The sequence below is a fragment of the Trachypithecus francoisi genome, unplaced genomic scaffold, assembly GCF_009764315.1.
Source record: "Trachypithecus francoisi isolate TF-2019V2 unplaced genomic scaffold, Tfra_2.0 Lachesis_group13, whole genome shotgun sequence".
In the NCBI taxonomy this organism is placed as follows: Eukaryota; Metazoa; Chordata; class Mammalia; order Primates; family Cercopithecidae; genus Trachypithecus; species Trachypithecus francoisi.
The window spans coordinates 26,018,598-26,044,907 of NW_022681458.1; the positions used below are offsets into that span (position 1 = coordinate 26,018,598).

The 26,310-nt window shown below is 37.5% G+C and overlaps 1 protein-coding gene across 1 annotated transcript in view; it reads left to right on the forward strand.

Moving 5' to 3' along the window:
- Window positions 1-9,052: 9,052 nt before the first annotated feature.
- Window positions 9,053-26,310, forward strand: part of ABCA12 (ATP binding cassette subfamily A member 12) — a 214,955-nt gene continuing 197,697 nt past the window's right edge. The window contains exon 1 of the mRNA XM_033230381.1: window positions 9,053-9,439. Coding sequence (XP_033086272.1) covers window positions 9,371-9,439 — 69 coding nt within the window. The 5' untranslated portion in view covers window positions 9,053-9,370. The remainder of the gene's footprint in view (window positions 9,440-26,310) is intronic.

Genomic DNA, 26,310 nt, shown 5'->3' on the forward strand with positions numbered 1-26,310 from the left:
ATTAAAATATGTATTGGATATCAGTACCTTATGAGTGCCGAACATCTGCATGTCATCAGGTCATTGGGGCCAGTCAAGATTCAACCAAAGAAGATAAACCAGTAGGAGATATATATTACGAGATTTCTTGCAAGGAACTGGCTTACGTAATTGTGGGAGCTCTATAAGCAAGTCTGAAATCTGTAGGGCTGGATATCAGGAAAGGCAGGCTGGAACTTCAGGGCTGAATCTTCCAGCCACAGGCAGAATGTCTTCTTTATCAGGGAAGCCTCAGTTCCACTCTTAAAGCCTTTCAACTGACTGGATCAGGCCCACTCAGATAATCTAGGATGATCCTCTCTTACTTAAAGGTAACTGATTATGAACTTTAATCACACCTACAAAATACCTTTACAGCAACACTAAGACTAGCCTTTGGTTGAATAATTGGAGACTTAACCTAGCCAAGTTGACACATCAAAAGGTCATCACAGGTCTCAAAATGTTTGCCCCCAGAGTTTTTCCAATGTTGCTCATGATCTAATTTTCTGTTCTTTATCCCTTTAATCATAGGGATTAACTGTGAATATTTACCTCATATCTTTGGATATTTAAATGGTTGACTCTAACCTACAAGGAAGAGTTAGTATAGTCAGTATATTCTAAATGTAGGAAATGCATGTGTATGTAAGTTGTGCATAATGCCATTAATACTCTTAGGTTTTGTTTGCTAGTTCAGACTTTATGTTTAATAAGAGCCTTCCAAAGAGAAATCTCCTCTTGATTTAAACTATAACTAAGAAACTTCCATGTATGTTCAAACAATTTTTAGAATATCATGGATAAGTTATTTATTGCTGACTTTTTCAGCAGTCTGCAGGCCAGCTCTGTGCTGAAACATAATTTAAAAAAACATTTGTATGTACTTGTCCCATGCTGTGCATGTATAATTTTTGTATTACGTTCACCTCCTTCTTTTCTCACTGACCCACTGCAATTAAAGTAGTATTTACTTTGCTTTGCCATATCATGATTCAAAATCAAATACTTTATTTAAAACAAAGAGAAAAATGTTAGTTAGGAAACATCATTGCTAAAGAGACATATTACTTTTATAACTTTAAAGGAATTGAGCAATTCTTTTGAGTGTGAGTTACAATAGCAGTTATGTAACAATTGCTGTCATTTTTACATTGCCATATTAAGAAGCTAGATAATCTTATTAATTCACTAAGAGGGTAAACATTTCTACCACAGATGGATTGCTTCATACTTAATTGTTCAGACTGGGTCATCCAGATGAAACCGAGTAGGCTAACTTTAATTTTTCAAAGGGTGTTATAAATATGAAAGCAACAAAGTGCTCAATCTTCAGAAAGGATTTCTGGGGTCCTAAGAATATGTCAGGGATCCCAGAGGGGTTTACACTTCTCTTCACACTGCCTTGAGTGTAAGAAAAAATAGACAGTGACAGTATTTCATGTGTCCTGATGTGAATTGAATATTACTTTGAGTTTGAAATAATTGCTGTGGAATTAATCTCATTATCTTCCTTGATTGTCATTGTTCTGAAGGTTCCAAGTGATCAAGCATTATTTTAGTCAATAATAATAGTAATTAAGTGTAAAGAGTTGGTGAAATTTTTGCTACTTTAGGAACTGCTACCAGAGTTTCTCATGTAGTGAAGAGAACAGCTTTTATTCTAGTGACTGAGAAGTTTGGATGTGAATGCGTTCCTCTGGAGTCTGGAGGTCAGGAAGCACTAAAGCTTCAGAGAAGGGTTCTAAACTACTGAGCAGAAAGGAGAGGAATTTAATTGTCCTAGAAAGGGACAAGGAATAATGGAGTAAAGAGAAGAAGGAAGGGGAAGGGGGAGAGAAAAAAGGTTGAGTTGGGGAGATGGTGAGAGGCCATATACATGGAACAACTTGTCACCCCCTAATCATTAATAAGTGTGCTAATCACACCTGTAATCCCAGCATTTTGGGAGGCCAGGAGGTCGAGACCAGCCTGGCCAACATGGTGAAACCCCATCTCTACTAAAAATACAAAAGTTAGCCGGGCATGGTAGCGGGCACCTGTAATCCCAGCTACTCAGGAGGCCAAGGCAGGAGAATTGCTTGAACCTGGAAGGCGGAGGTTGCAGTGAGCCACAATTGTGCCATTGCACTCCAGCCTAGGTGACAAGAGAGAAACTCCATCTCAAAAAAAAAAAAAAAAAGTGTGCTAAACTCATGGAATACTTTGTGTGTGGTTTTTTTGTTTTTGTTTTGTTTTGTTTTGCTTTCAATTAATATACACCACCAGTGAGTTTCCATCTGGGTTTTATAGGGTATTAACCCAAGCCAGTGCACAGATGGCAGGAATTGGGCAGGCAGTAGGGGCCTCAACTATCCTTTAGGTTATTTATATTTGTTTGATCTTTTAGTTTAATTCCCCAGTAAACCTGTAGGCTGAGAATAATTATCACCCCACTTTCTAGATAAAGCAATTGACCCTCAGAAAGTGGTAGCTTGGCCTTGACACCTATCTCTTCAGTACAACTCCTCTGCTCTTTCCCTCCACATTCTCTGCTTCCTTGTGAGTCAAAACAATTATTTCAATAAACCCTATGGCTTTCTCTCCCCTTGCAGTAAGTTTGTACCTTCACTTTCAATGTGATTTGACATTTCTCACACGGCCCCTAGTTTAGAGAATGAAGTTGCTATATCAAAGTGGCATCTTGCCAATGACCTTCTGAGGCTGCAGAGCCATGATGTCAACAGAATTCTGTTTCATGGGCTCCTTGTGCTACACAAAATGGTTGTTGGCTCTAAGCAGTGAACTTTCATTATTGGAGGAAGGCTGATGATTTGAGGGTCAAGCTGTAGGTGAGAATGAGATTATGTTTCCCATGAAAGTCTCCGTGGTAGGGAAGTTTGTGCAAGTCTCTCAGAGTGTTTTGGACAAATTTCTTCTTTTATTATTGCCTATATATAGGTCACAACTAGCTTTCAAAACAATTTCATGGTCCAGAAAAAAAAATCACAGGTAGTAACAGAAGGGCAAGGTTAACGTCATTCCTGCCACTTAAATGATTATGTTAGATTGAGATATATTTATTGTATGTTATATGGGAGTACTTCCCCCTTGGAAAAGGGTTAAAATATAAACTTGATGCTCACAATCATAATACAAATTAATGAATGCGCGGTTAGTTAATTTAGAAGTTGATGTGTTTAGAAAAATACCATGGGTGAAACTATATGTGGCAAAATTTGATTCAAAATATCTGTAGCAAGACTTCACTGATATAATGGCCATATGTTCTGCTTGTCACATGCTATCATTAAAACACTCATTAAAATGCATATCTGGAGAGCCAGATGTTTCATTTTTATTATATACCATTTTCTTTCCATTTACAATCCATATGTGCTTATCTAATGGTTAAAATTTTGTGAATTTTTTTTTACATACTTTTGCATGCCTTTTTTTTTTTTTTTTTTTGAGACAGAGTCTCGCTCTGTCGCCCAGGCTGGAGTGCGGTGGCGTGATCTCCACTCACTGCAAGCTCCACTTCCCAGGTTCACGCCATTCTCCTGCCTCAGCCTCCCATGTAGCTGGGACTACAGGCGCCCGCCACCGCGCCCGGCTAATTTTTGTATTTTTAGTAGAGATGGGGTTTCACCGTGTTAGTCAGGATGGTCTCGATTTCCTGACCTCGTGATCCGCCCGTCTCGGCCTCCCAAAGTGCTGGGATTACAGGCGTGAGCCACCGCGCCCGACCTCTGCATATGCTTTTTATCTTTAGCTACATATTTGTAAAGAAGCATATATGGGTACATATTTACATCCATATAAACACATACAAAAATGGATATTTTTGAGTGTGGACTTGTGAATTTATCCTACTCTATTTGTACATTCTCTTGTTCAAGAGTCAAGCTATCAGCTATCATTATACATGCCAATCAGTTGTTCTCTTTCATTTCCCCCTGTACCTTTCCTTCTCTGCTTCCGAAATATTACTGATCAGGCTAGGCATGGTGGCTCATGTCTGTAATTCCAGTACTTTTGGGAAGCTGAGTTGGGTGGATCACTTGAGGTCAGGAGTTTGAAACCAGCCTGGCCAATATGGCAAAACCCCGTCTCTACCAAAAATACTAAAAATTAGCCATTCATGGTGGTGCATGCCTATAATGTCAGCTACCAAGGAGACTGAGGCAGGAGAATCACTTGAACCTGAGAGGCAGAGGTTGCAGTGAGTTGAGATTGTGCCCTTGCACTCCAGCCTGGGCAACAGAGCAAGACTCTGTCTCAAAAACAAAAACAAAATATTGCTGATCAGTTAGTGCTTGAATGAGACTTTTCAACTAAAATGTTTGATTATTGATTTGAATTGAAACTATTGACCAGTTCCTTTACCCACTAGCCTTATGCTTTCAAAGTAATACAGTAGTAATTGCACATACAAAATGGGAGGCGGATCACGAGGTCAGGAGTTCGAGACCAGCCTGACCAACATGGTGAAACCCCGTCTCTACTAAAAATACACAAATCAGCTGGGCATGGTGGCGCACGCCTGCAGTCTCAGCTACTTGGGAGGCTGAGGCAGGAGAATCACTTGGACCCGAGAGGCAGAGGTTGCAGTGAGCAGAGATTGCACCCCTGCACTCCAGCCTGGGTGACAAAACAAGACTCCACCTCAAAAAAAAAAAAAAAAAGAAAGAAGGAAAGAAAGAAAGAAAACCTGTGTGTTGCTCAAGATTGAGGGGACAGATAACTGGGTGATTTATTTTTCTTACAAGTTAGAATTTGAAAATGCTAGAAATGATCATTTTCTAGCTTATTTAATAAAATTAATCTTTTCTTTTTTCTTTTCTTTTTTTTTTTTTTGAGACAGAATCTCACTCTGTCGCCCAGGCTGGACTGCAGTGGTCAGATCTCAGCTCACTGCAAGCTCCACCTCCCGGGTTTACGCCATTCTCCTGCCTCAGCCTCCAAGTAGCTGGGACTACAGGCGCCCGCTACCTCGCCAGGCTAGTTTTTTGTACTTTTTAGTAGAGACGGGGTTTCACTGTGTTAGCCAGGATGGTCTCGATCTCCTGACCTCGTGATCCGCCCGTCTCGGCCTCCCAAAGTGCTGGGATTACAGGCTTGAGCCACCGCGCCCTGCCAAAATTAATCTTTTCTAAGACAGTTTCTGTTGTGCCCAAGAGAATGTATGCTATAGAAACCTTTACTATTGGGATATTCTTTTTTTAAATTTCTCTGGGAACAGGTCAGTCATCAAAGACTAAAACACATGCAAAAATTGGTTTGTTGTATTTTTTCCATGAAGAAACAAGTGATAGTAGATAAATATACAGATTTGTCTTTTAAGCTGTTTAAGGTTTCATGAGGGGAAAAACATAAATTGAGAAGAAAAAATACTATTTTTCATTTTCATTTTTCCTTTAAAATGGAGAATTGATTATTACAACTTACATTGCAAAGAGGAGGAGATGATCTTTCTGAATACTCTACCCCATATCTTTCCATCAGTTTGAATAGGTTGGCCAAAAAATTCTAAATTTTACAGGTGTCAGATTTTTCTTAGCCTTGCAAGATTACAGCTACACATGTAGTAAAATTAATTAATTCAACATCACCAGTTTAAGAAAATGATTACTCATCCTGAGTGAGTGGATGAGTAATTCTTCGCATGATGAGAAATCACCCTGAAATTGCCGTACTCACATGGCTCAATGTAAGATAATCAATTGATTTATCAAACTTGGTCTCTGACATGACTGTGTTATTTGTGATGAGGAATTCTGTGCCATTGAAATAACCTTGGAGGGACAAGGTGCTCTGTAACAGCTTGGAGTGAGCGAGACTTTTTAAAGCTCCCTTGAAATATGTCTTGTTTTCGGGTTTTGTGGATCAGATTTTTACCAGTTGCTTCTTGACACAATTCTTTTGTCTACATTATCATTGGAGTGTCTCAGTGCTGATAAAGCACTTGAAAATCCTGAATCTGATACCTTCCTCACACCCACCTGCTTCATAGCCTCAGTTATCAACATCTTACATCGCAGGTGGATCTTAGGTAATGAGGTATTAGCAACTGGTGCCTCATTATTATAATCCTTGGGTGGAGTCTCACCCTTCTTGTAAAAGAAGGATGCTGTTATTTTTACCATGAGTTAGCTTCGATTTCCCAACTTGTTGCACATTTCTACCTAGGTTAAATGCGTGCACTTGCTGTGTTTTCTTACCCATGCTTGCTTTATGAGGGCCTGTTGGAGAACAGACTTTGCAGACACAGAAACCTGGGTTCAAATTACTGTTCTGACACTCATCATCTGTGTGACCTCAGGAAGCTACTTGTCCTATGCATCTTCACCTATACAGTAGGTATAATAATGTTGACCTCACAGGTTTATTATAAAGATCAGGTCCTGTAGGCAATGAGTATCCATTGCACGTTAACGTAAAAGTAAGTTAATGGTAAAAAAAATACATAAATAAAGAGTTGTCACTGATGCTATACACAAAAATCAGTGTTGAGGTGAAGGAGTAAAATTATAATCTGTTTGCTGTTAAAATTTCTGAACTGCTTTACATCATCACTAACTCAATTCACTTGTTTTTTCTACTCAAAAAAAAGGATTTCAAGTCTCAACTTCAGTCAATGTCTCGTTCTACTAACATTTTCATCATCCCACAGCGTCGGCTTTATCATACTCTCTCTCTTAAGAAGAGTTTCCAGGAACGTTTCATTCTAAACCCACAATATGACATCTTCTCCTTAGCTTTAGGTCCCTAACTCTCCAACTTTATCTTCTACTACTTCTGACTAGCTCTTAGATTTAGCTGGGTCAGAATTCTCACCATTCAGGAATATAGAATTTATCTCGAAATTGTAGTGTTCCATGAGACATGGTCCCTGTATGCAAGGGGCTCAGAGTATGGACAGAGAGACAGACTGACTATAATAGAAGGTAATAAGGGAGTTGACTATCTGTGCGAACAAAGCTTTATGGGAAAACAGATGAAGGGGTGATTAATTCAGCCAGGGGTGGGGGTGTGGTGGGTGGAAGTGCTGGAAAAGGCTTCAGAGGGGAAGTAACACTTGAGTCAGTTGTTTGAGAATGAGCACCATTTCATTTTGGGCAGAGGGAACAGCGTGACCAAAGCCTGAAAGTGAACAGTCTTCATCTAAAGTATTCTAGCAGATGGCAGGAGGGATGGCTGAAGGTGGAGAGACAACGGATGAAGCTGACAAGAGCCAGGCTGGGAAGTGCCGTGAGCATCTATCAAGAAGCCTAAAAGAGCATCCTTCCTTTTCCTGAATTCCTGGAGCAACTACTCTTTGTGCACTCATTTTGGCAATAATTTTTCATGCGTGTACTTCCAAAAAAATCGCTACAAGTGATTTATAGGCCCCCCTAGAGAAACAGGGAAAATCCCTCATGTTCATTTGTTTCTCAGCTCTTCCTGTGAAGTGTAATACATGGGACTGGAGACAACATAGCATAGAGACTGAAAGTACAGAAACGAGGTTCGAGTTCCTTCTCTGCTGTTCCCACTGTCTTCACTGCTAACTAGGTGAACTCTGGCAAGTTATGGCACTTCTAAATATCATTTTCCTCCACTGAAAATGGGAATAATGGCAGTTTCTATATAATAGGACTCCTAGGATGATTCAATAAGTCCTTAGCAAATGTTGCTACCCAATTATTTAATAAGAATTAATTGACCATCTACTATGAGGCACACCTGAGTTAGATTCCTTTTTTTTTTTTTTTTCCGGATGGTGTCTCACTCTTTTGCCCAGGCTGGAGTGCAGTGACACCATCTAAGCTCACTGCAACCTCTGCCTCCTGGTTGCAAGTAGCTGGGATAACAGGTGCCCACCACCACACCTGGCTAATTTTTGTGTTTTTAGTAGAGATGGGGTTTCAACATGTTCATGAGGCTGGTCTTGAACTCCTGACCTCAAGTGATCAGCCTGTCTCGACCTCCCAAAGTGCTGGGATTACAGGCGTGAGCCACCGTGCCTGTTGAAGGGCGAACACTTAATGCTTTAATGGATTTTGCAAGTAGAGTCTGGATTAGTCAGGATAGGTGTGAGGATCAAAGGGGAGCTTCAACCTACTAGCTTTGGTTCCAGTATTTTAGTCAATTACATTCAGTAGCAAGTATTGAACACTAATGATATGTAAAGTACTGTGATATAGTCCATGTCCTCAAATAATTTATTATCTTGTAGGAAAAATAAGACATATACAAATAAAAATAGTGCAAAAAGTTTAAGTTCCTTGAGAGAGGGCAACAAAGAATGATGCTAGATTCAAAGGCAAGAGAATCTATTCTATGCGGTATATCCAAAAAGGTTTCATTGAAGATGTCAACTTGGGGATAATTTTGAAAGGCAGGGTCTTAGAGAGGGAGGAATGGATCATGGAAAGAGGAAATAGAAATATTTTGGATCACCCTACGTCCCCCTTCACTATAAGAGCCTGAAACAATGTGGCTTGCCTGTAATAGACACATGAATCTCCACTCATGAATTGAGGGACTCCAGTTTGTCATTTATGTCCCCTACAGCCTACCTTTCCTTTTCTGCACTGTGCTTAACTGAGTACATTGTGATGAAAGGTGGGACCTGGTCAACATAGTCACTTCCCCCAAAATCGAAACATTCAACTTTAGGTTAAAGATGGATATTTTCCCTAGTATATCTAGTGATGGGCTGAGGCTCAGAGCTTTGCAGCTAAGCTATGGCCTTATTGATTTAAATCATTTTAATGACACTTTAATATTATAAGAGCCACTGGGCCCAGTGTCTGTGAAATGCTCTCTGTGCCCTGCCTCGGCTAGAGCAGACACTGTGTGCAGGAAAGAAGACAAGAGAATGTAGGACAAGTCCTACTGGCCTGGCAAGGGTCCCACCCCGTAATTCCTGTGACGCATCCAGTGCGGGTGACATGCTCTCTAAGGTGTGGATAGGCAATTAATTTCATGGAGAGTAGGTGGTGTGGGCTCAGCTGCCGCTTTTTTTTTTTTTTTTTCCTTAGACATTATCTGAATGATCCTCATTCTCTCTTGAGTCTGGACTTCGTGCAACAAGCAGCACCTGGATATTATTTTAAAATAAGCATAAGCCACCCAAAGATACTGATCTGGGTCCTTCTTTTGGAAGAAGCATTGATTGAGAAGTGCCTCTTGGTTAAGGATTAACCACAGGGAAAAATCCAGCAGAAACAGAAGAACCGTGGGTTTCTTACCCCAGCCCTCAAGGAAGCTATGCCGTGAAAGGGGTACTGATACACTGATATACAGCAAGTTGGACGGGGCATCAATTCTTCATTTGTGGAGTGGAGAAAAGAAGAGGAAATCTCTCATTTGGGGTGTTTGAAGGATGGCTTCCCAGTTTCATCAGCTTCGGATCCTGGTCTGGAAAAATTGGCTAGGTGTAAAAAGGCAGCCGGTGAGTTAAAAAAAAACAGTGTGGAAGTGTGGGTCATGGGGCAATATGCCAGGTAATCCTAAAAGGTGATGTTAATGAGAAGTAAAAACAGAAGAGTTTAAAGGCATTTTCCAAAGCAGGAAGTAATATATTTAGAATTCATCCCCCATCTGTCTTATAGCTAATGGAGCGAGTCTTAACATGCCCCCAAAAGCAGCCTTTTGATTTCAGTAAATTAAAAGAGTAAATCAGGACATGCCCTGGGCGAAAAAAAGAACATGACTTGTTACTGGCTGAACTGGAACATTGAATTCTGGGTTCAAGCCAAAAGGCTTCCAGAATTTTTCTTAATGAATTTCGTTAAAAATGGGATAGAGGAAAGAAGAGTATTATTTGAAATGTATAATAAATGGGAAGAAATATATTGGAAAACCAAAAGCCATAGAAAGTTTGATTGAAAGGTAAAATACAGAACAGAAATAGTTTGAAGTCTATTCGTATAGAAAAGCTACTGAGAAATTTTAGTATCTAAAAATCATTTACTGGGAATGCCAAACAAAAGTATGTATATGTGCCATGTTTCAAGAATATCATTGAATCCCTTAGCTTTACTACTACAATCTATCTTCTCTTGCTCATTGCAACGTCTTTTTTGTACTCTTACATTAATGTTTGCATTCTAATTACAAAGTTAGCTATTAGATCCTCATCAGATGGCTCCCAGGATGATTGAGAATGGAATTGGTTTCTGGGAATTGTTATATATTCAGAAGAATGTTTGAAAATCAGGGAAATCCAAAAAGGTATTCAATATACTTTATTTTAAAGTGGTAATTCCCAGTCTTGAATGAGTAATGTACATATTATTCAAATAATATGCATCACAGAAACCAGCATTTTATCTATGCACCTTATCTCACTCTAGGCTTGGAGTGCCTGACACTTTACTGTAGTGTTTTGATGTGTGTAGTAAGAGGAGGACGTAGATGTTCACTTACCCTTGTGAATTTTGTGGGTAGGGTTTTAAAATCCTAAGGCATGTGACTGCATGGGTGTGGGGTTTGAATATAAAAGTATAAACTCATTCATGTTTTTATTTGTTTTTTAACTGGAAAAAAAAAACACTGAAGAAAAACTCCCCATAATTATCACGTGGTTGATTCTGTGTGGCATTAGCAGGGAAAGGATCCTGGGTGTGTGGATGAGGTCAGAGGATGTGAGTTGGGGCCCCTGTCACTGCTCCTCATATAACTTAAGTAGCTTAAGACCGTTTCTCTAAGCACTGGTTTTCCCACCACGATGTGGCATGATGAGTTAGATGTGGCATGATGAGTTACATGTGCCGTGAAGCCTGCCACATCTAACTCATATTGGGGGAAGTACCAAATGTGCTAATGTATTTCGAAGTGCTTTGTAATGGTGACACGCTTAGCAAATAGATTAGTGAGGGATTTGAAGCAATGTGTGTCAGATTTTATGCAGATTAATAATGAAAGGAAATTCAGGAGAAGATACTGTGGGGAAAAGGAAGAAATCTACATACAGTAAAGTTTGTAAGTGATAAAAATTCAATAGCTAAAAACAAAAACACGGAGGAACTAAAATCTGTATATGTTATTGTCAGTAATCTGAATGCGGAGGTCTGTTTCTTTTACAACTCTATTTTGTGTAAAAAAAGTTACAGGAAAACATTCACCCAAATCTCAGGTGAATATGTTTGTTTTTCATTGAGAAATTTTATCTTTAGAAATTTTAATGACAAGTCTTTTTCCTCATTTTGAAAGTAGTGAGTATATCAATTTTCTCCTTTAGGGTTTCTCTTCATTCTAGTCAGTGTTTGCTGGACATGGTGAAATATTTAGGGGAGAGGCAAGTCAGATACATTAAAAGTTTTTCAAGCATGACACCTTGCATTATTCCCATCTAGTCAAAACCCCTAAATAAACTCTGGTAACTATATTTTTCCTAGGGAGGGAGAATACATGAGCCATTAGTTCATTTTGGGGCAGGGAATGATTCAGATCTTAAGTGCACCTTAAACAAATGGAAACCAGGACAGATAAGTCTTCATGGTAGAGAGAGGTCAGAAAAAGTCCAAAATTTGGGACAGTACAGAAGGCCAATCTGAATCCATTATAATCAACCAGAGTGACAAGAGAGACCTATAGAAGATGGTGATGCAAAAGGAAAAGGAAGGACAATTCCAAGTGGAGGGTGAAAGGGCAAAGAAAGATAAATTTCCTTCACAGTTTCGCCTAGCATCAGCTCTGTCTCTCCATATTGGGAAAAATACTTGAAGACACATGTGGGAAGGATATACGTCTGATAGCATTGCACTTAAAAAGGAAGAGCGGAATAAGAGGTTGGAAAGTTGGAATTAAAGATCTAAAGGGGGATAAAATGAAAAAAATTGTATAAAGGCAAATTAGAAGACAGACAAAATGTGAAATGAAGGTACATATGAATTTGAGAAGAAGCGTGTTTTTGTAGGAACTGGACTTGGTTATCCATCAAATAAAATGCAAGCATTTATATTTCTATACTCATAATCATTCTAAAAATTATACTTTCAAAATATACTTTTACTCACAGAAAAACAGAAATTAAGCTATGGGCACAGGAAATGTATAGTCCTTACTTAATGGTAAAAAAAAATGGAAGCATCACCACCATGACAACTTTGCCTAATTTTTGTTAGAAATTCCATCACAAAGCAAGGTGGTGGGAAGAACAATTCAAAAGGGAAGAAGTTAAGAATCTATTAATAGAGAAACAAATGACACATGAAAGAAGAAAAGAAAAAGAAAGATATAGTAAAAATATTAAGGTAGATTGGAGATTAATGAGGAAATGTGTTGATTATAAAGGTATACGCTGGGGCTGGGCACAGCGTCTCATGCCTGTAATCTCAGCACTTTGGGAGGCCAAAGCAGGTGGATTACTTAAGGTTAGGAGTTCAAGACCAGCCTGGCCAATATGGCAAAACTCTACTAAAAAGATACAAAAATTAGCTGGGCATGATGGCACACACCTGTAATCCCAGCTACTTGGGAGGCTGAGGCAGGAGAATCACTTGAACCTGGGAGGTGGAGGTTGCAGAGAGCCAAGATCATGCCACTGCACTCCAGCCTGGGTAACAGAGTGAGACTCTGTCTCAAAAAAGAAAAATAAATAATTTTTTTTTAAAAAGTATATGCTGGCCAGGTGCAGTGGCTTATGCCTATAATCCTTTGAGAGGCCAAGGCAGGTGGATGACTTGAGCCTAGGAGTTCGAGACCAGCTTGGGCAACATGGTGAGCCCTGTTTCTATTTAAAAATACAAAAAATTAGCTGGGCATGGTGGTGCATGCCTGTATTCCAGGCTACTTGGGAGGCTGAGGTGGGAGGATTACCTGAGCCTGGGAGGTCAAGGCTACAGTGAGCCTAGATTGAGCCACTGTACTCCAGCCTGGGCAAAAAAGTTTGACTCTCTCTCTCTCTCTCTCTCTCTCTCTCTCTCTCTTATATATATATGCCACAATAGAAAATGAGAAGAGAATTACAAACAGCTATACAATCTGAGAAACAGAATGAGAATAGCATAAGCTAAATATTTAGTTTGGTTATAAAAAAAGGGAATCTTTAATTTTGCTGGTGACTTCCCTCAAAATTATTCTTGGAGTAAATGTCTCTCTCTTTTCTTTGTAAAGTAAGATATCAGAATTCTGGAATATTGGGACATATATAACTGACTTAATTTTACAGGGTCCTAGAATGCTCAAGGGACTTGTCCAAGGTCACACAGCAATTTAAGGCTCAAAGGCAGATTTATCCAAGCATGAATTTATTCTTTCCATTGCTTCCTGATGCTTCTCTGTTGCTCCCGAGTTGAGTTTTTTCCCTAACATTCTCTGATCCCTACTTAACAATTAGCCCACCAAAGAACAGATCATATCTGGTAAGGAGGCCTTAGAAATTGATGATACTTAATATTTGTGGTAATATCAATTCTCAATTGTATTGCCAAAAAATGAATATTAAAGGAAAATAAATAAAAATACACTAAGTACTAACAGAAATGTTAGGTAATAGAGAAAGACAACCAGGTGTAGTTGCTAACCTGCTGGGCTTGTAATTTAACTTTAAAAATAATGAAATAATGAAGAAATACTCCAGCAGAGATGGTTAGCAATAGGAAGGCTTACCTAATGAGATGCTAGTTAATGACAGGAAAGAGTACTGGGAGGACAGCAAAGAGATTGCAGGCTGAAAGATTAGATACTATTAGAGTTTATCTTTCATTAAGATGACAAAGTCTATGAGAAATATGAGATTATGTAAAGTGACCAAAGCTACACATTATTGGAATTCTTGATAGGGAGAAAAAGTAAACAACTTGAAAAACATATTTTAGAGAATAATTCAAGAAAATTTCCCTAATCTTGCTTGAGTGGTAGACATCCAGATATTACCAGACATTCAGATAAATTTAGAGAATACTTGTGAGAGTTTATGCAAGCCGAACATCGCCAACTCATATAGTCACCAGACCATCCAAAGTCCATACTAAAAAATAAATAAATAAAATAAAATAAAATAAAATTTAAAGCCAGTTACAGAGAAGAGTCAAAGCACCTACAAAGGACAACTGATTAGACTAACAGTGGACTTCTCAGCAGAAGCCCTATGACAGAAAAGATGAGGATCTATTTTTAGCCTCCTTAAAGAAGAAAAAATGCCAGCTGAAATTTTATATCCTGCCAAACTGAGTTTCATAAATGAAGGAGAAAGTCTTTCCCAGACAAGAAAACACTAAGAGAATTTGTCATCATTAGCCTGGTCCTACAAGAAATTTTCAAAGGATTTCTAAATATAGAAACAAAAGGACAACACAGAAAAAGATACATAAGTACAAAGTTCACAGATCTTGTAAAGCAACTGCACAACAGAAACCTCAAAAGAACTAGCTAACAACATTACATCAAGAACAAAATCTCACGTATCAACATTAACTTTTAACATAAATGCCTCAATGCCCTGCTTAAAAGATATAGAGTGGCAAATAGGATTTCAAAAAAGACACAGCCATCTTCTGTCTACAAGAGACTCACCTACTGACTAAAGATGCATTCAGACTCAAAGTAAAAAGGTAGAAAAAGATATATCACACAAATGGAAAAGAAAAGCAAACAGGAATAGCCATTCTCATATCAGATAAAACAGACATTAAACCAACAACAGTTTAAAAAAAGACAAATACATTGTGTAATGATAAAAGCTTCAATACAACAAGAAGATTTAACTATCCCGAGTATATATGAACCCAATACTGAAGCACCCAGCTTTATAAAATAAGTACTACTAGACCTAGGAAAACAGATTAGTAGCAATACACTAATAGTGGTGGACTTCAACACCCCACTGATATTACTAGACAGATAATCAAGGCAGAAAATCAACAAGGAAACTCTGGACTTAAATTGGACTATACAGCAAAAAGACTTAATAGACATTTACAGAACATTATACCCAACAACTGCAGAATATACATTCTTCTCATCTGTGCATGAAACATTCCCCAAAATTAACTGTATGCTTGTCCGTAAGGGAAGTCTCAATAAATTAAAAAAAAAATTGAAATCATATCAAGTATCTTCTTGGACCACAGTGGTATAAGATTGGAAATCAATACTAAGGAGAAACTTTCAAAACTATACAAGTACATGGAAACTAAACAACTTTCTCCTGAACAACTTTTGTGTAAATAATAATGGCAGAAATTTTTTTTAAATCTTTCAAAACAAATAAGAATAAAGACACAGTATACCAAAACTCCTAGGATATAGCAAAGGCAGTGCTAAGAGGAAAGTTTATAGCATTAAATGCTTACATCAAAAAGACAGAAAGATCTCAAATTAACAATTTAACATCACACTTGAAGGTACTAGAAAAACAAGAGCAAAACAAAATAAAAGCTATCAGAAGAAAAGAATAACACAGATCACAGCAAAAATAAATGAGATTGAGGCCAAAAAAAAAAAAAAAGATAGAAAGGATCAATGAATGAAAAGTTGATCCTTTGAAAGGCTAAACAAAATGGACAGACCACCTGCTAGACTAAGGAAAAAAGAAAGATTCAAATAAGTACTAGAAATGATAAGATGACATCACAACTGTTACTGGAGAAATAGAAAAGATCATCAAAGACTACTATGAATACCTCTATTCACACAAACTAAAAAACCTAAAGAAGATGAATACATTCCTGGAAACATACAACCCCCAAGATTGAACCAGGAAGAAATAGAAACCCTGAACAGACCAATAACAAGTAATGAAATTAAATCAATAATAATACAAAAAAGTCTCCCGATAAGAAAAGCCCAGGACAAGATGGATTCATGGCCAAATTTTACCAGATGTGCAAAGAAGAGGTGGTACCAGTCTTGGTGAAACTATTCCAAAAGAAATCAAAGAGGAGGGCTCCCTTCCCAACTCATTCTATGAATCCAGTATCACCATGATTATCAAAATCAGTCAAGAACACAACAACAACAAAAGGCCAATATTTCTGCTGAACATAGATGCAAAAATCCTCAACAAAATACTAGTAAACTATAACAGCACATGAAAAAATAATTCACCATGATCAGGGAAGCAAGGATGGCTCAACATACACAAATCAATAAACATGATCCACCACATAATCAAAACCAAGCACAAAGACCATACGATCATCTCAATAGGTGCAGAAAAAGCATTCCATAAAATCCAACATCCTTTCATGATTAAAAAAAAAAAAAAAAAAAAAACACCTTAGCAGACTAGGCATAAATGAAATGTACCTCAAAATAATAAGAGCCATATATGACAAACCCACAGCCAACATCACGCTGAATAGGGAAAAGTTGTAACATTTCCCCTAAGAACTGGAACAAGACAAGGATGTTCAGTATCACTACTCCTATTCAACATAGCACTGAAAGTCCTAGCTAGAGCTATCAGGCAAGAGAAAGAAATAAAAGGCATCCAAATTGGAAAAGAGGAAGTCAGCTTATCTCTGTTCACTGAGATGAACAGGTATATGCCATGATCATATACCTAAAAAACCCTAAAGAGTCCTCTAGAAGACTTCTAGGCCTGATTAGTGACTTTAGTAAAGTCTCAGAATACAAAATCAACATACACAAATCAGTAGCATTTTTAATACACCAACACTGATATATCTGAGAACCAAATCAGGAACTTAATGCCATTTAAAATAGCTGCACAAAAAATACTTAGACATATATTTAACCAAGGAGGTGAAAGATCTCTACAAGGAGAACTACAAAACAGTGATGCTTTAATTTCTTTAAATTGTAGATAACATCAATAAATGGAAAAACATTCCATGCTCGTGAATTGGAAGAATCAATATTGTTAAAATGACCATATTCTCGAAGCAATCTATAGACTCAGTGTAATTCCTAACAAATTACTAAAATCATTTTTCACAGAATTAAAAAAAAATCCTAAAGTGTACATAGAACCAAGAGAAAGCCTGAATAGCCAAAGTACTCCTAAGGAAGAGGACAAATCTGGAGACATCACATCACCTGACTTCAAATTATACTACAAGGCTATGGTAACTAAAACAGCATGATACTGATACAAAAATAGACACAGATCAATAGAACAGAATAGAGAACCCCAAAATAAAGCCACATACCTACATCCGACTGATCTTCATAAGGCTAACAAAAATAACAATGCAGAAAGGACACCCTATTCAATATATGCAGAAGAATGAAACTGGATCCCTATTTCTCATCACATAAAAAAATTAACTCAAGATGGATTAAAGACCTAAACATAGGACTTAAACTATAAAAATCTTAAAAGAAAGCCTGGAAAAACTTTTCTGGACATGAGCCTAGGCAAAGGATTTATAATGAAGACCCCGAAAGCAAATGCAACAAAGCAAAAATAGACAAATGGGACTTAATCAAACCAAAATGTTTCTGCAGAATAATCAACAGGATAAACAGGTAATCAACAGGATAAACAGACAACCTACAGAACGGGTGAAATTATTTACCAATTATGCCTCTGAAATGAATTAATATCGAGAATCTATAAAGAACTCAAACAGATCAACAGAAAGAAAATGAACAACCCTATTAAAAACCGGGCAAAGGATATGAGCAGATATTTCTCAAAAGAAGAAATACAAGTGGTCAACCAACACATGAAAAAATTCTCAATATCATGAATCATAAGAGAAATGTAAATATAAAACAACACTGAGATGCCACCTTACACCAGTCAGAATGGCTATTACTTAAAAGTCAGTGTGGAGCCTGTGGCAACTCCTGCTGTCACTGGACACAGATCAGGCAGCACCAGAGACATGACCTTGAGACCTGAGATCAGACATAGACCTTCTGAAGGAAGTGGACTGCTCCTAAAGGATCCAAGAGACCCCTCCAAAACTGTGAGTGCCCTAATTGTGGAAGTGGAAAGGGAGACTCTCCTCTCCCGATTACACACCCCCACAGGAGAAGCTGAAGGCACTGGTATCCACGGCAGAGAGACCATAGACAGTTCATATCCCAGGACTCTGTGCAGACAACCCACAGTACTAGTCCAGAGCCAGGTAGACTAGCAGGGTTGCTAGACCCAGAAGAGAGACAACAATCACTGCTCTTGGCTCACAGGAAGCCACATCCACAGGAAAAGGGGGAGAGTACTACATCAAGGGAACACCCCATGGGACAAAAAAATCTGAACAACAGCCTTCAGACATAGACCTTCCCTCTGACCGAGCCTACCCAAATGAGAAGGAAACAGAAAACCAGTGCTGGTAATATGACCAAAGAAAGCTCTTCAGCACCCACAGAAAATCACACTAGTTCACCAGCAATGGATCCAAACCAAGAAGAAATCTCTGATTTACCTGAAAAAGAATTCAGGAGGTTAGTTATGAAGCTAATCAGGGAGGGACCAGAGAAAGGCGAAGCCCAGTGCAAGGGAATCCAAAACCTGATACAAGAAGTGAAAGGAGAAATATTCAAGGACATAGGTAGCTTAAAGAAAACAACAATAAAAAATTAGGAAACTTTGGACAAACTTTTAGAAATGCAAAATGCTCTGGAAAGCCTCAGCAATATAATTGAACAAGTAGAAGAAAGAAATTCAGAGCTCAAAGACAAGGTCTTAGAATTAATTCAGTCCAACAAAGACAAAGAAAAAGAATAAGAAAATATCAACAAAACTTCCAAGAAGTCTAAAATTATGTTAAATGATCAAACCTAAGAATAATTGGTGTTTCTAAGGAAGAAGAGAATTCTAAAAGCTTGGAAAACACATTTGCGGGAATAGTCGAGGAACACTTCCCCGGCTTTGCTAGAGACCTAGACATCCAAATACAAGAAGCACAAAGAACACCCAGGAAATTTGTTGCAAAAAGATCTTTGCCTAGGCACATTGTCATCAGGTTATCCAAAGTTAAGATGAAGGAAAGAATCTTAAGAGCTGTGAGGCAGAAGCACTAGGTAACCTATAAAGGAAAACTTATCAGATTAACAGCAGATTTCTCAGCAGAAACCCTATAAGCTAGGAGGGATTGGGGCCCTATCTTTAGCCTCCTCAAATAAAGCAATTATCATTCAAGAATTTTGTATCCAGCAAAACTAAGCATTATATATGGAGAAAAGATATAGTCCTTTTCAGACAAATGCTGAGGTAATTCACTATTACCAAACCACCACTACAGGAACTGCCAAAAGGAGCTCTAAATCTTAAAACAAATCCTGGAACCACATCAAAACAGAACCTCTTTAAAGAATAAATCACACAGGACCTATAAAACAAAAATACAAGTTAAAAAGCAAAAGCAAAATAAAGTACACAGGAAACAAAGAGCACAATGAATTTAATGGTACCTCACATTTCAATACCAACACTGAATGTAAATGGCCTAAATGATCCACTTAAAATATACAGAACCACAGAATGGATAAAAACTCACCAACCATCTGCTGCCTTCAGGAGACTCATCTAGCTAGCACAAAAGGACTCACATAAACTTAAACGGGTGGAAAAAGGCATTTCATGCAAATGGACACCAAAAGCAAGCAGGGGGAGCTATTCTTGCATCACACAAAACAAAATTTAAAGCAAGAGCAGTTAGAAGAGACAAAGAGGAACATTATATAATGGTAAAAGGCCTTGTCCAAGAGGAAAGTATCACATTCCTAAACATATAGGCACCTAACACTGGAGCTCCCAAATTTATAAAACAATTACTAATAGACCTAAGAAATGAGATAGACAGCAACATAGTAATAGTGGGGGGGCTTCAATACTCCACTGACAGCATTAGAAATGTCATCAAGACAGAAAGTCAACAAAGAAACAATGGATTAAACTATACCTTGGAGCAAATGGACTTAACAGATCTATACAGAACATTTCAACCAAGAATCACTGAATATACATTCTGTTCAACAGTGCATGGAACTATCTTCAAGATAGTCCATATGATAGGCCATAAAACAAGCGTCAGTAAATTTAAGAAAATTGAAACTATATCAAGCACTTTCTCAGACCATAGTGGAATTAAACTGGAAATGAACTCCAAAAGGAACCTTCACAACCATGCAAACACATGGAACTTAAATAACTTGCTCCTGAATGAACATTGGGTCAAAAACAAAATCAATATGGAAATTTAAAAATTCTTCGAACTCAACAACAGTAATGACACAATCTATGAAAACCTCTGGGATACAGCAAAGGCAGTGCTAACAGGAAAGTTCATAGCCCTAAATGCCTGCATCAATAAGACCGAAAAGAGCACAAACTGACACTCTAAGGTCACACCTCAAGGAACTAGAGAAAGAAGAACAAACCAAACCCAAACCCAACAGAAGAAAGGAAATAACCAAGATCAGAGCAGAACTAAATGATACTGAAACAAAAAAAATTACAGAAGAGAAATAAGACAAAAAGCTGTTTCTTTGAAAAGATAAATAAAATAGACCACTGGCAAGACTGACCAAGAAAAGAAGAGAGAAAATCCAAGTAACTTCACTAAGAAACGAAACGAGATAATACAGCTGACACCATGGAAATACACAAGATCATTCAAGGCTACTATGAACACCTTTCTGCACATAAACTAGAAAACCTAGAAGAGATGGAGAAATTCCTAGAAAAATACAACCCTCCTAGCTTAAATCAGGAAGAATTAGATTCCCTGAACAGACCAATAACAAGCAGGGAGATTGAAATGGTAATTAAAACATTACCAACAGAAAAAAAGCCCAGGACCAGACAGATTCACAGCAGAATTCTACCACAAATTCAAAGAAGAATTGGTACCAATCCTTTTGAAACTATTCCACAAGATAGAGAAAGAAGGAACCCCCACCCCTTAATTCATTCTGTGAAGTCAGCATCACCCTAATACCAAAACCAGGAAAGGACATAAGCAAAAAACAAAACTGCAGACCAATATCCTTGATGAACATAGATGCTAAAATCCTTAACAAAATACTTACTAACCGAATCCAACAACATATCAAAAAGATAATCCACCATGATCAGGTGGGTTTCATACCAGGGATGCAGGGATGATTTAACATATGCAAGTCAATAAATGTGATATACCACATAAACACGTAAAAACAAAAATCACATGATCACCTTAATAGATACAGAAAAAGCATCTGACAAAATCCAGTGTTCCTTTATGACGAAAACTCTTGGAAAAATCGGCGTACAAGGGACATAGCTTAATGTAATAAAAGCGGCCTATGACAAACTCACAGCCAACATAATACTGAATGGGGAAAAGCTGAAAGCGTTCCCTCTGAGAACTGGAACAAGACAAGGGTGCCCACTCTCATCACTCCTCTTCAATATAGTACTGGAAGTCCTACCCAGAGCAATCAGGCAAAAGAAAGAAATAAAGGGCATCCAAACCAGTAAAGAGGAAGTCAGACTGTTGCTGTTTGCTGACGATATGATTGTTTACCTTGAAAACCCTAAGGACTCCTCCAGAAAGCTCCCAGAACTGATAAAAGAATTCAGCAACATTTCCGGATAGAAGATTAACGAACACAAATCAGTAGCTCTTCTCTACACCAACAGTGACCAAACAGAGAATCAAATCAAGAACTCAGCCCTTTTTATAATAGCTGTAAAAAAATAAAATACTTAGGAATATACCTAACAAAGGACTCAAAAACCCTCTGCAAGGAAAACTAGGAAACACTGCTGAAAGAAATCACAGACAATGCAAACAAATGGAAACACATCCCATGCTCATGGATGGGTAGAATCAATATTGTGAAAATGACCATACTGCCAAAAGCAATCTACACATTCAATGCAGTCCCCATAAAAATACCACCATCATTCTTCACAGAGTTAGAAAAAAACATTTCTAAAATTCATATGGAACCAAAAAGCCCACATAGCCAAAGCAAGACTAAGCAAAAAGAACAAATCTGGAGGCATCACACTACCTGATTTCAGACTCTACTATAAGGCCATAGTCACGAAAACAGCATGGTACTGGTATAAAAATAGGCACATAGACCAATGGAACAGAATAGAGAACCTAGAAATAAGCCCAAATACTTACAGCCAACTGGTTTTCCACAAAGCAAACAAAAGCATAAAGTGGGGAAAGGACACCCTTTTCAACCAATGGTGCTGGGATAATTGGCTAGCCACATGTAGGAGAATGAAACTGGATCCTCATCTCACTTTATACGAAAATCAACTCAAGATAGATTAAGGAGTTAAACCTAAGAACTGAAACTATAAAAATTCTAGAAGATAACATTGGAAAAAATCCTTCTAGATGTTGGCTTAGGCAAGGATTTCATGACCAAGAACCTAAAAGCAAATGCAATAAAAACAAAGATAAATAGCTGAAACCTAATTAAACTAAAGAGCTTTTGCATGGCACAAGGAACAGTCAGCAGAATAAATAGACAACCCACAGAGTGGCAGAAAATCTTCACAATCTATACATCTGACAAAGGACTAATATCCAGAATCTACAACAAACTCAAATAGATCAGTAAGAAAAAAACAATCCCATCAAAAAGTGGGCTAATGAAAAGAGAACATGAACAGACAGTTCTCAAAAGAAGATATACAAACGGCCAACAAACATATGAAAAAATGCTCCGCATCACTAATGATCAGGGAAACGAAAAATCAAAACCACAGTGCGATACCGCTTCACTCCTGCAAGAATGGCCATAATCAAAAAATCAAAAAAGAATAGACAATGGCATGGATGAGGTGAACAGGGAACACTTCTACACTGCTAGTGGGAATGTAAACTAGTACAGCCACTATTGAAAACAGTGTGGAAATTCCTTAAAGAACTAAAAGTAGAACTACCATTTGATCCAGCAATCCCACTACTGAGTATCTACCCAGAGGAAAATAAGTCATTATTCGAAAAGGTACTTGCACACACATGTTTATAGCAGCACAATTCACAATTGCAAAATTGTGGAACCAATCCAAATGCCCATCAATCGACAAGTGGATAAAGAAACTGTGGTGTGTATATGTGTGTGTGTGTATATATATATATATATATATATATATATATAATATAATATATATATTATATATATATAATATATATATATTATATATATATATAATTATATAATATATATAATATATATTATATATAATATATATATATATAATATATATAATATATTATATTATATATATATATATATATTAATATATATATTATATATTATATATATATAATATATATATTATATATATATATAATATATTATATTATATATATATATATATTATATAATATATATATTATATATATATATAATATATATATATATTATAATATATATATTATTATATATATATATGATGGAATACTACACAGCCATAAAAAGGAATGAATAACAGCATTTGCAGTGACCTGGATATGATTGGAGACTATTATTCTAAGTGAAGTAACTCAGGAATGGAAAACCAAACATTGTTTGTTCTCACTAATATGTGGGAGCTAAGTTATGAGGACACAAAGGCGTAAGAATGATGCAATGGACTTTTGAGGCTTGGGGGGAAGAGTGAGAGGGGGACGAGGGATAGAAGAGTACCAGCGTGGTGCACTGTATACTGCTTGGGTGCTAGGTGCACTAAAATCTCACAAATCACCACTTAAGAACTTATGTCACCAAATAATACCTGTACCCCAATAACTTATGGAAAAAAAGAAAAAAAGGGAAAAACAGAAAAGCCAAAAAATAACAGATGTTGGCATGGATGCAGAGAAAAGAAAACATTCATACACTGTTGATGAAAATGTAAATTAGTTCAGACTACGGAAAACAGTATGGAAATATCTCAAGTAATTGAAAATAAAGCTACCATTTGAATCAGCAATCTCACTACTCGGTATCTACCCAAAGGACACATGCACTCGTATGTTTACTGCAATGCTGCTTACAATAGTAAAGTTATGGAAACAATCTATGTGTCCATCAACAGTTGATTGGATAAAGAAAATGTGGCAGGCCAGGTGCAGTGGCTCACACCTGTAATCCCAGCACTTTGGGAGGCTGAGGTGGGCAGATCACTTGAGGTCAGGAGTTTGAGACCAGCCTGACCAACATGGTGAAACCCCATATCTACTCAAAATACAAAGTTAGCCGGGTGTGGTGGCAGACACCTATAATCCCAGCTACTTGTGAGGCTGAAGCAGTGAATCACTGGACCCAGGAGGTGGAGGTTACAGTAAACTGAGATTGCGCCACTGCACCCCAGACTGGGTAACAGAGCAAAATTCCATCTTAAAAAAGAGAAAAAGAAAAGAAAAGAAAATGTGGTATATAAGCACCGTCGAATATTACACAGCCATAAAAAAGAATGAAATCATGTCCTTTGCAGCAACATGGATGGAGCTGGAGGCCATTATCCTAAGTGAACTAACATAAAAGCAAAAAATCACATATCGTATGTTCTCACTTATAAGTGGAAACTAAACAAATGCTACACATGGGCATAAAGTCAGAGAAAATAGACTCTGGGAATGTCATTGTGGGGAAGGGATGATGGGTGAGAAATTACCTACCGGATACAATGTACAATATTTTGGTGATGGGCACACTAGAAGCCTAGTCCTCACCATTACACATGTAATATCCATGTAACCAACAAGCACATGTACCCCCAAATCTCAAATTTTTAAAAAAGAAGATAGGTCCTAAATAGGCATATCAAGGAGTGACTTCAGATTTCAACAGAAGTGGGATCTAATTCTAGCCTTCTGACCTAAAGAAGGGAAATTAACTTTAGTTGTTTATTTTCTGTGGTAACTGTTTTGGTAGTGGATCACACTATAGCTCAGTTGATGATAGAACTAGCTTTTCCACTCAGACATTGTCACAACTTGCTAAAGGCTTACATTTTGGATGAAGCTTGATATACCCTCCTGCAATCCCCACCTTGCTCATATTACTACCTTTCACAGTGACTGCAGAAAGAAGAAAACTTTGCTTAAAAATTTAAGAGCAAGTTTGTCTATGCATTAAAATATTTTTTAGAATAAAACAAATTAGGATTAAACCCTAATTTCAAAATAATCCTAAATCAGATTGAAATAAACTAGGTCCTGCACAACTTACTCAACTATGTGGTCAATGTTCCAGTTCCTTTTATCTCTTCTGAATTGGTATCATTTACTCCCTTAATCCCTTTTAATTGCTCAAAAATTTTAGTTCTACCTATTGATTATGGTGCCTGGCACATAGTAGACATGCAAATTTTATGAATGTAGTCAATCATTAAAAAGTAACCGAGGTGAAGAGGTTTCAGAAATGAGAGCAATAGAGGAGTTAATTGACTTAATGTCTGATAAAAATCCATTGCTTCTGTAAACACCATAAAAAATTTACCAATCTTTAAAGTTCAAATCTATAAGTATGGATTTCACAAAAGTTTCTTGATTCCAGTCTTTAGATGAGTCATTTCTTTAGATGGCAGTGAGGTACACAAGTGTATTAGTCTGTTCTCATGCTACTAATAAAGACATACCTTAAACTGGGTAATTTATAAAGAAAGAGGTTTAATGGACTTACAGTTTCACATGGCTGGGGAGGCCTCACACTCATGGTGGAAGGCAAAGAAGAAGCAAAAATACATTTTACATGGCAGCAGGCAAGAGCTTGGGCAGGGGAACTCCCATTTATAAAGCCATGAGATCTCATGAGACTTGTTCACTATCATGAGAACAGCACAGGAAAGACCTGCCTCCATGATTCGATTACCTCCCACTGGCTTCCTCCCACAATACGTGGGGATTATGGGAGCTACAGTTCAACAGGAGATTTGGGTGGGGACACAGCCAAATCATATCAACCAGAAAGACTAATTAATTGAGAACTCTGAGCCATTTTTATTTCCTCACTGGGAAACTAAGTTTGTTCATGGGAACTAAGGTTTATTCTGGGTCTTAGGTAGCAAGCTCTTACTTTGCAATGTAAACCTTGGAATCCTCTTGTTACCATCAAATAACAGTCCTTCTTGTCTTATAGGACAATGCTAAAAGAAAGACATAGAAAAGGGAAAAAGAGATAGTGTACTTTGTATATGGAAGTTTGAGCAATTTTTATTTTCAAGTTTGCAATAGAAAGTTCTAATTCTAGGTTACAAGGAGTCCTTTAAATGACTTTCAATGCTTTCATAGAATAAATTAATAAAAGTATAGTATTCAAATCAAAGACAGCCAGTAATCCATTTTGTAGTGGGTTAGATCTATAATTTAGTGATTAACTCTGCTAGTGTAGCCAGACTCCCTGGGTTCAAACACCAGCTCTACTGCTTAGTGGCTTCTAGAAGAAAAGCTCATTTAGTCA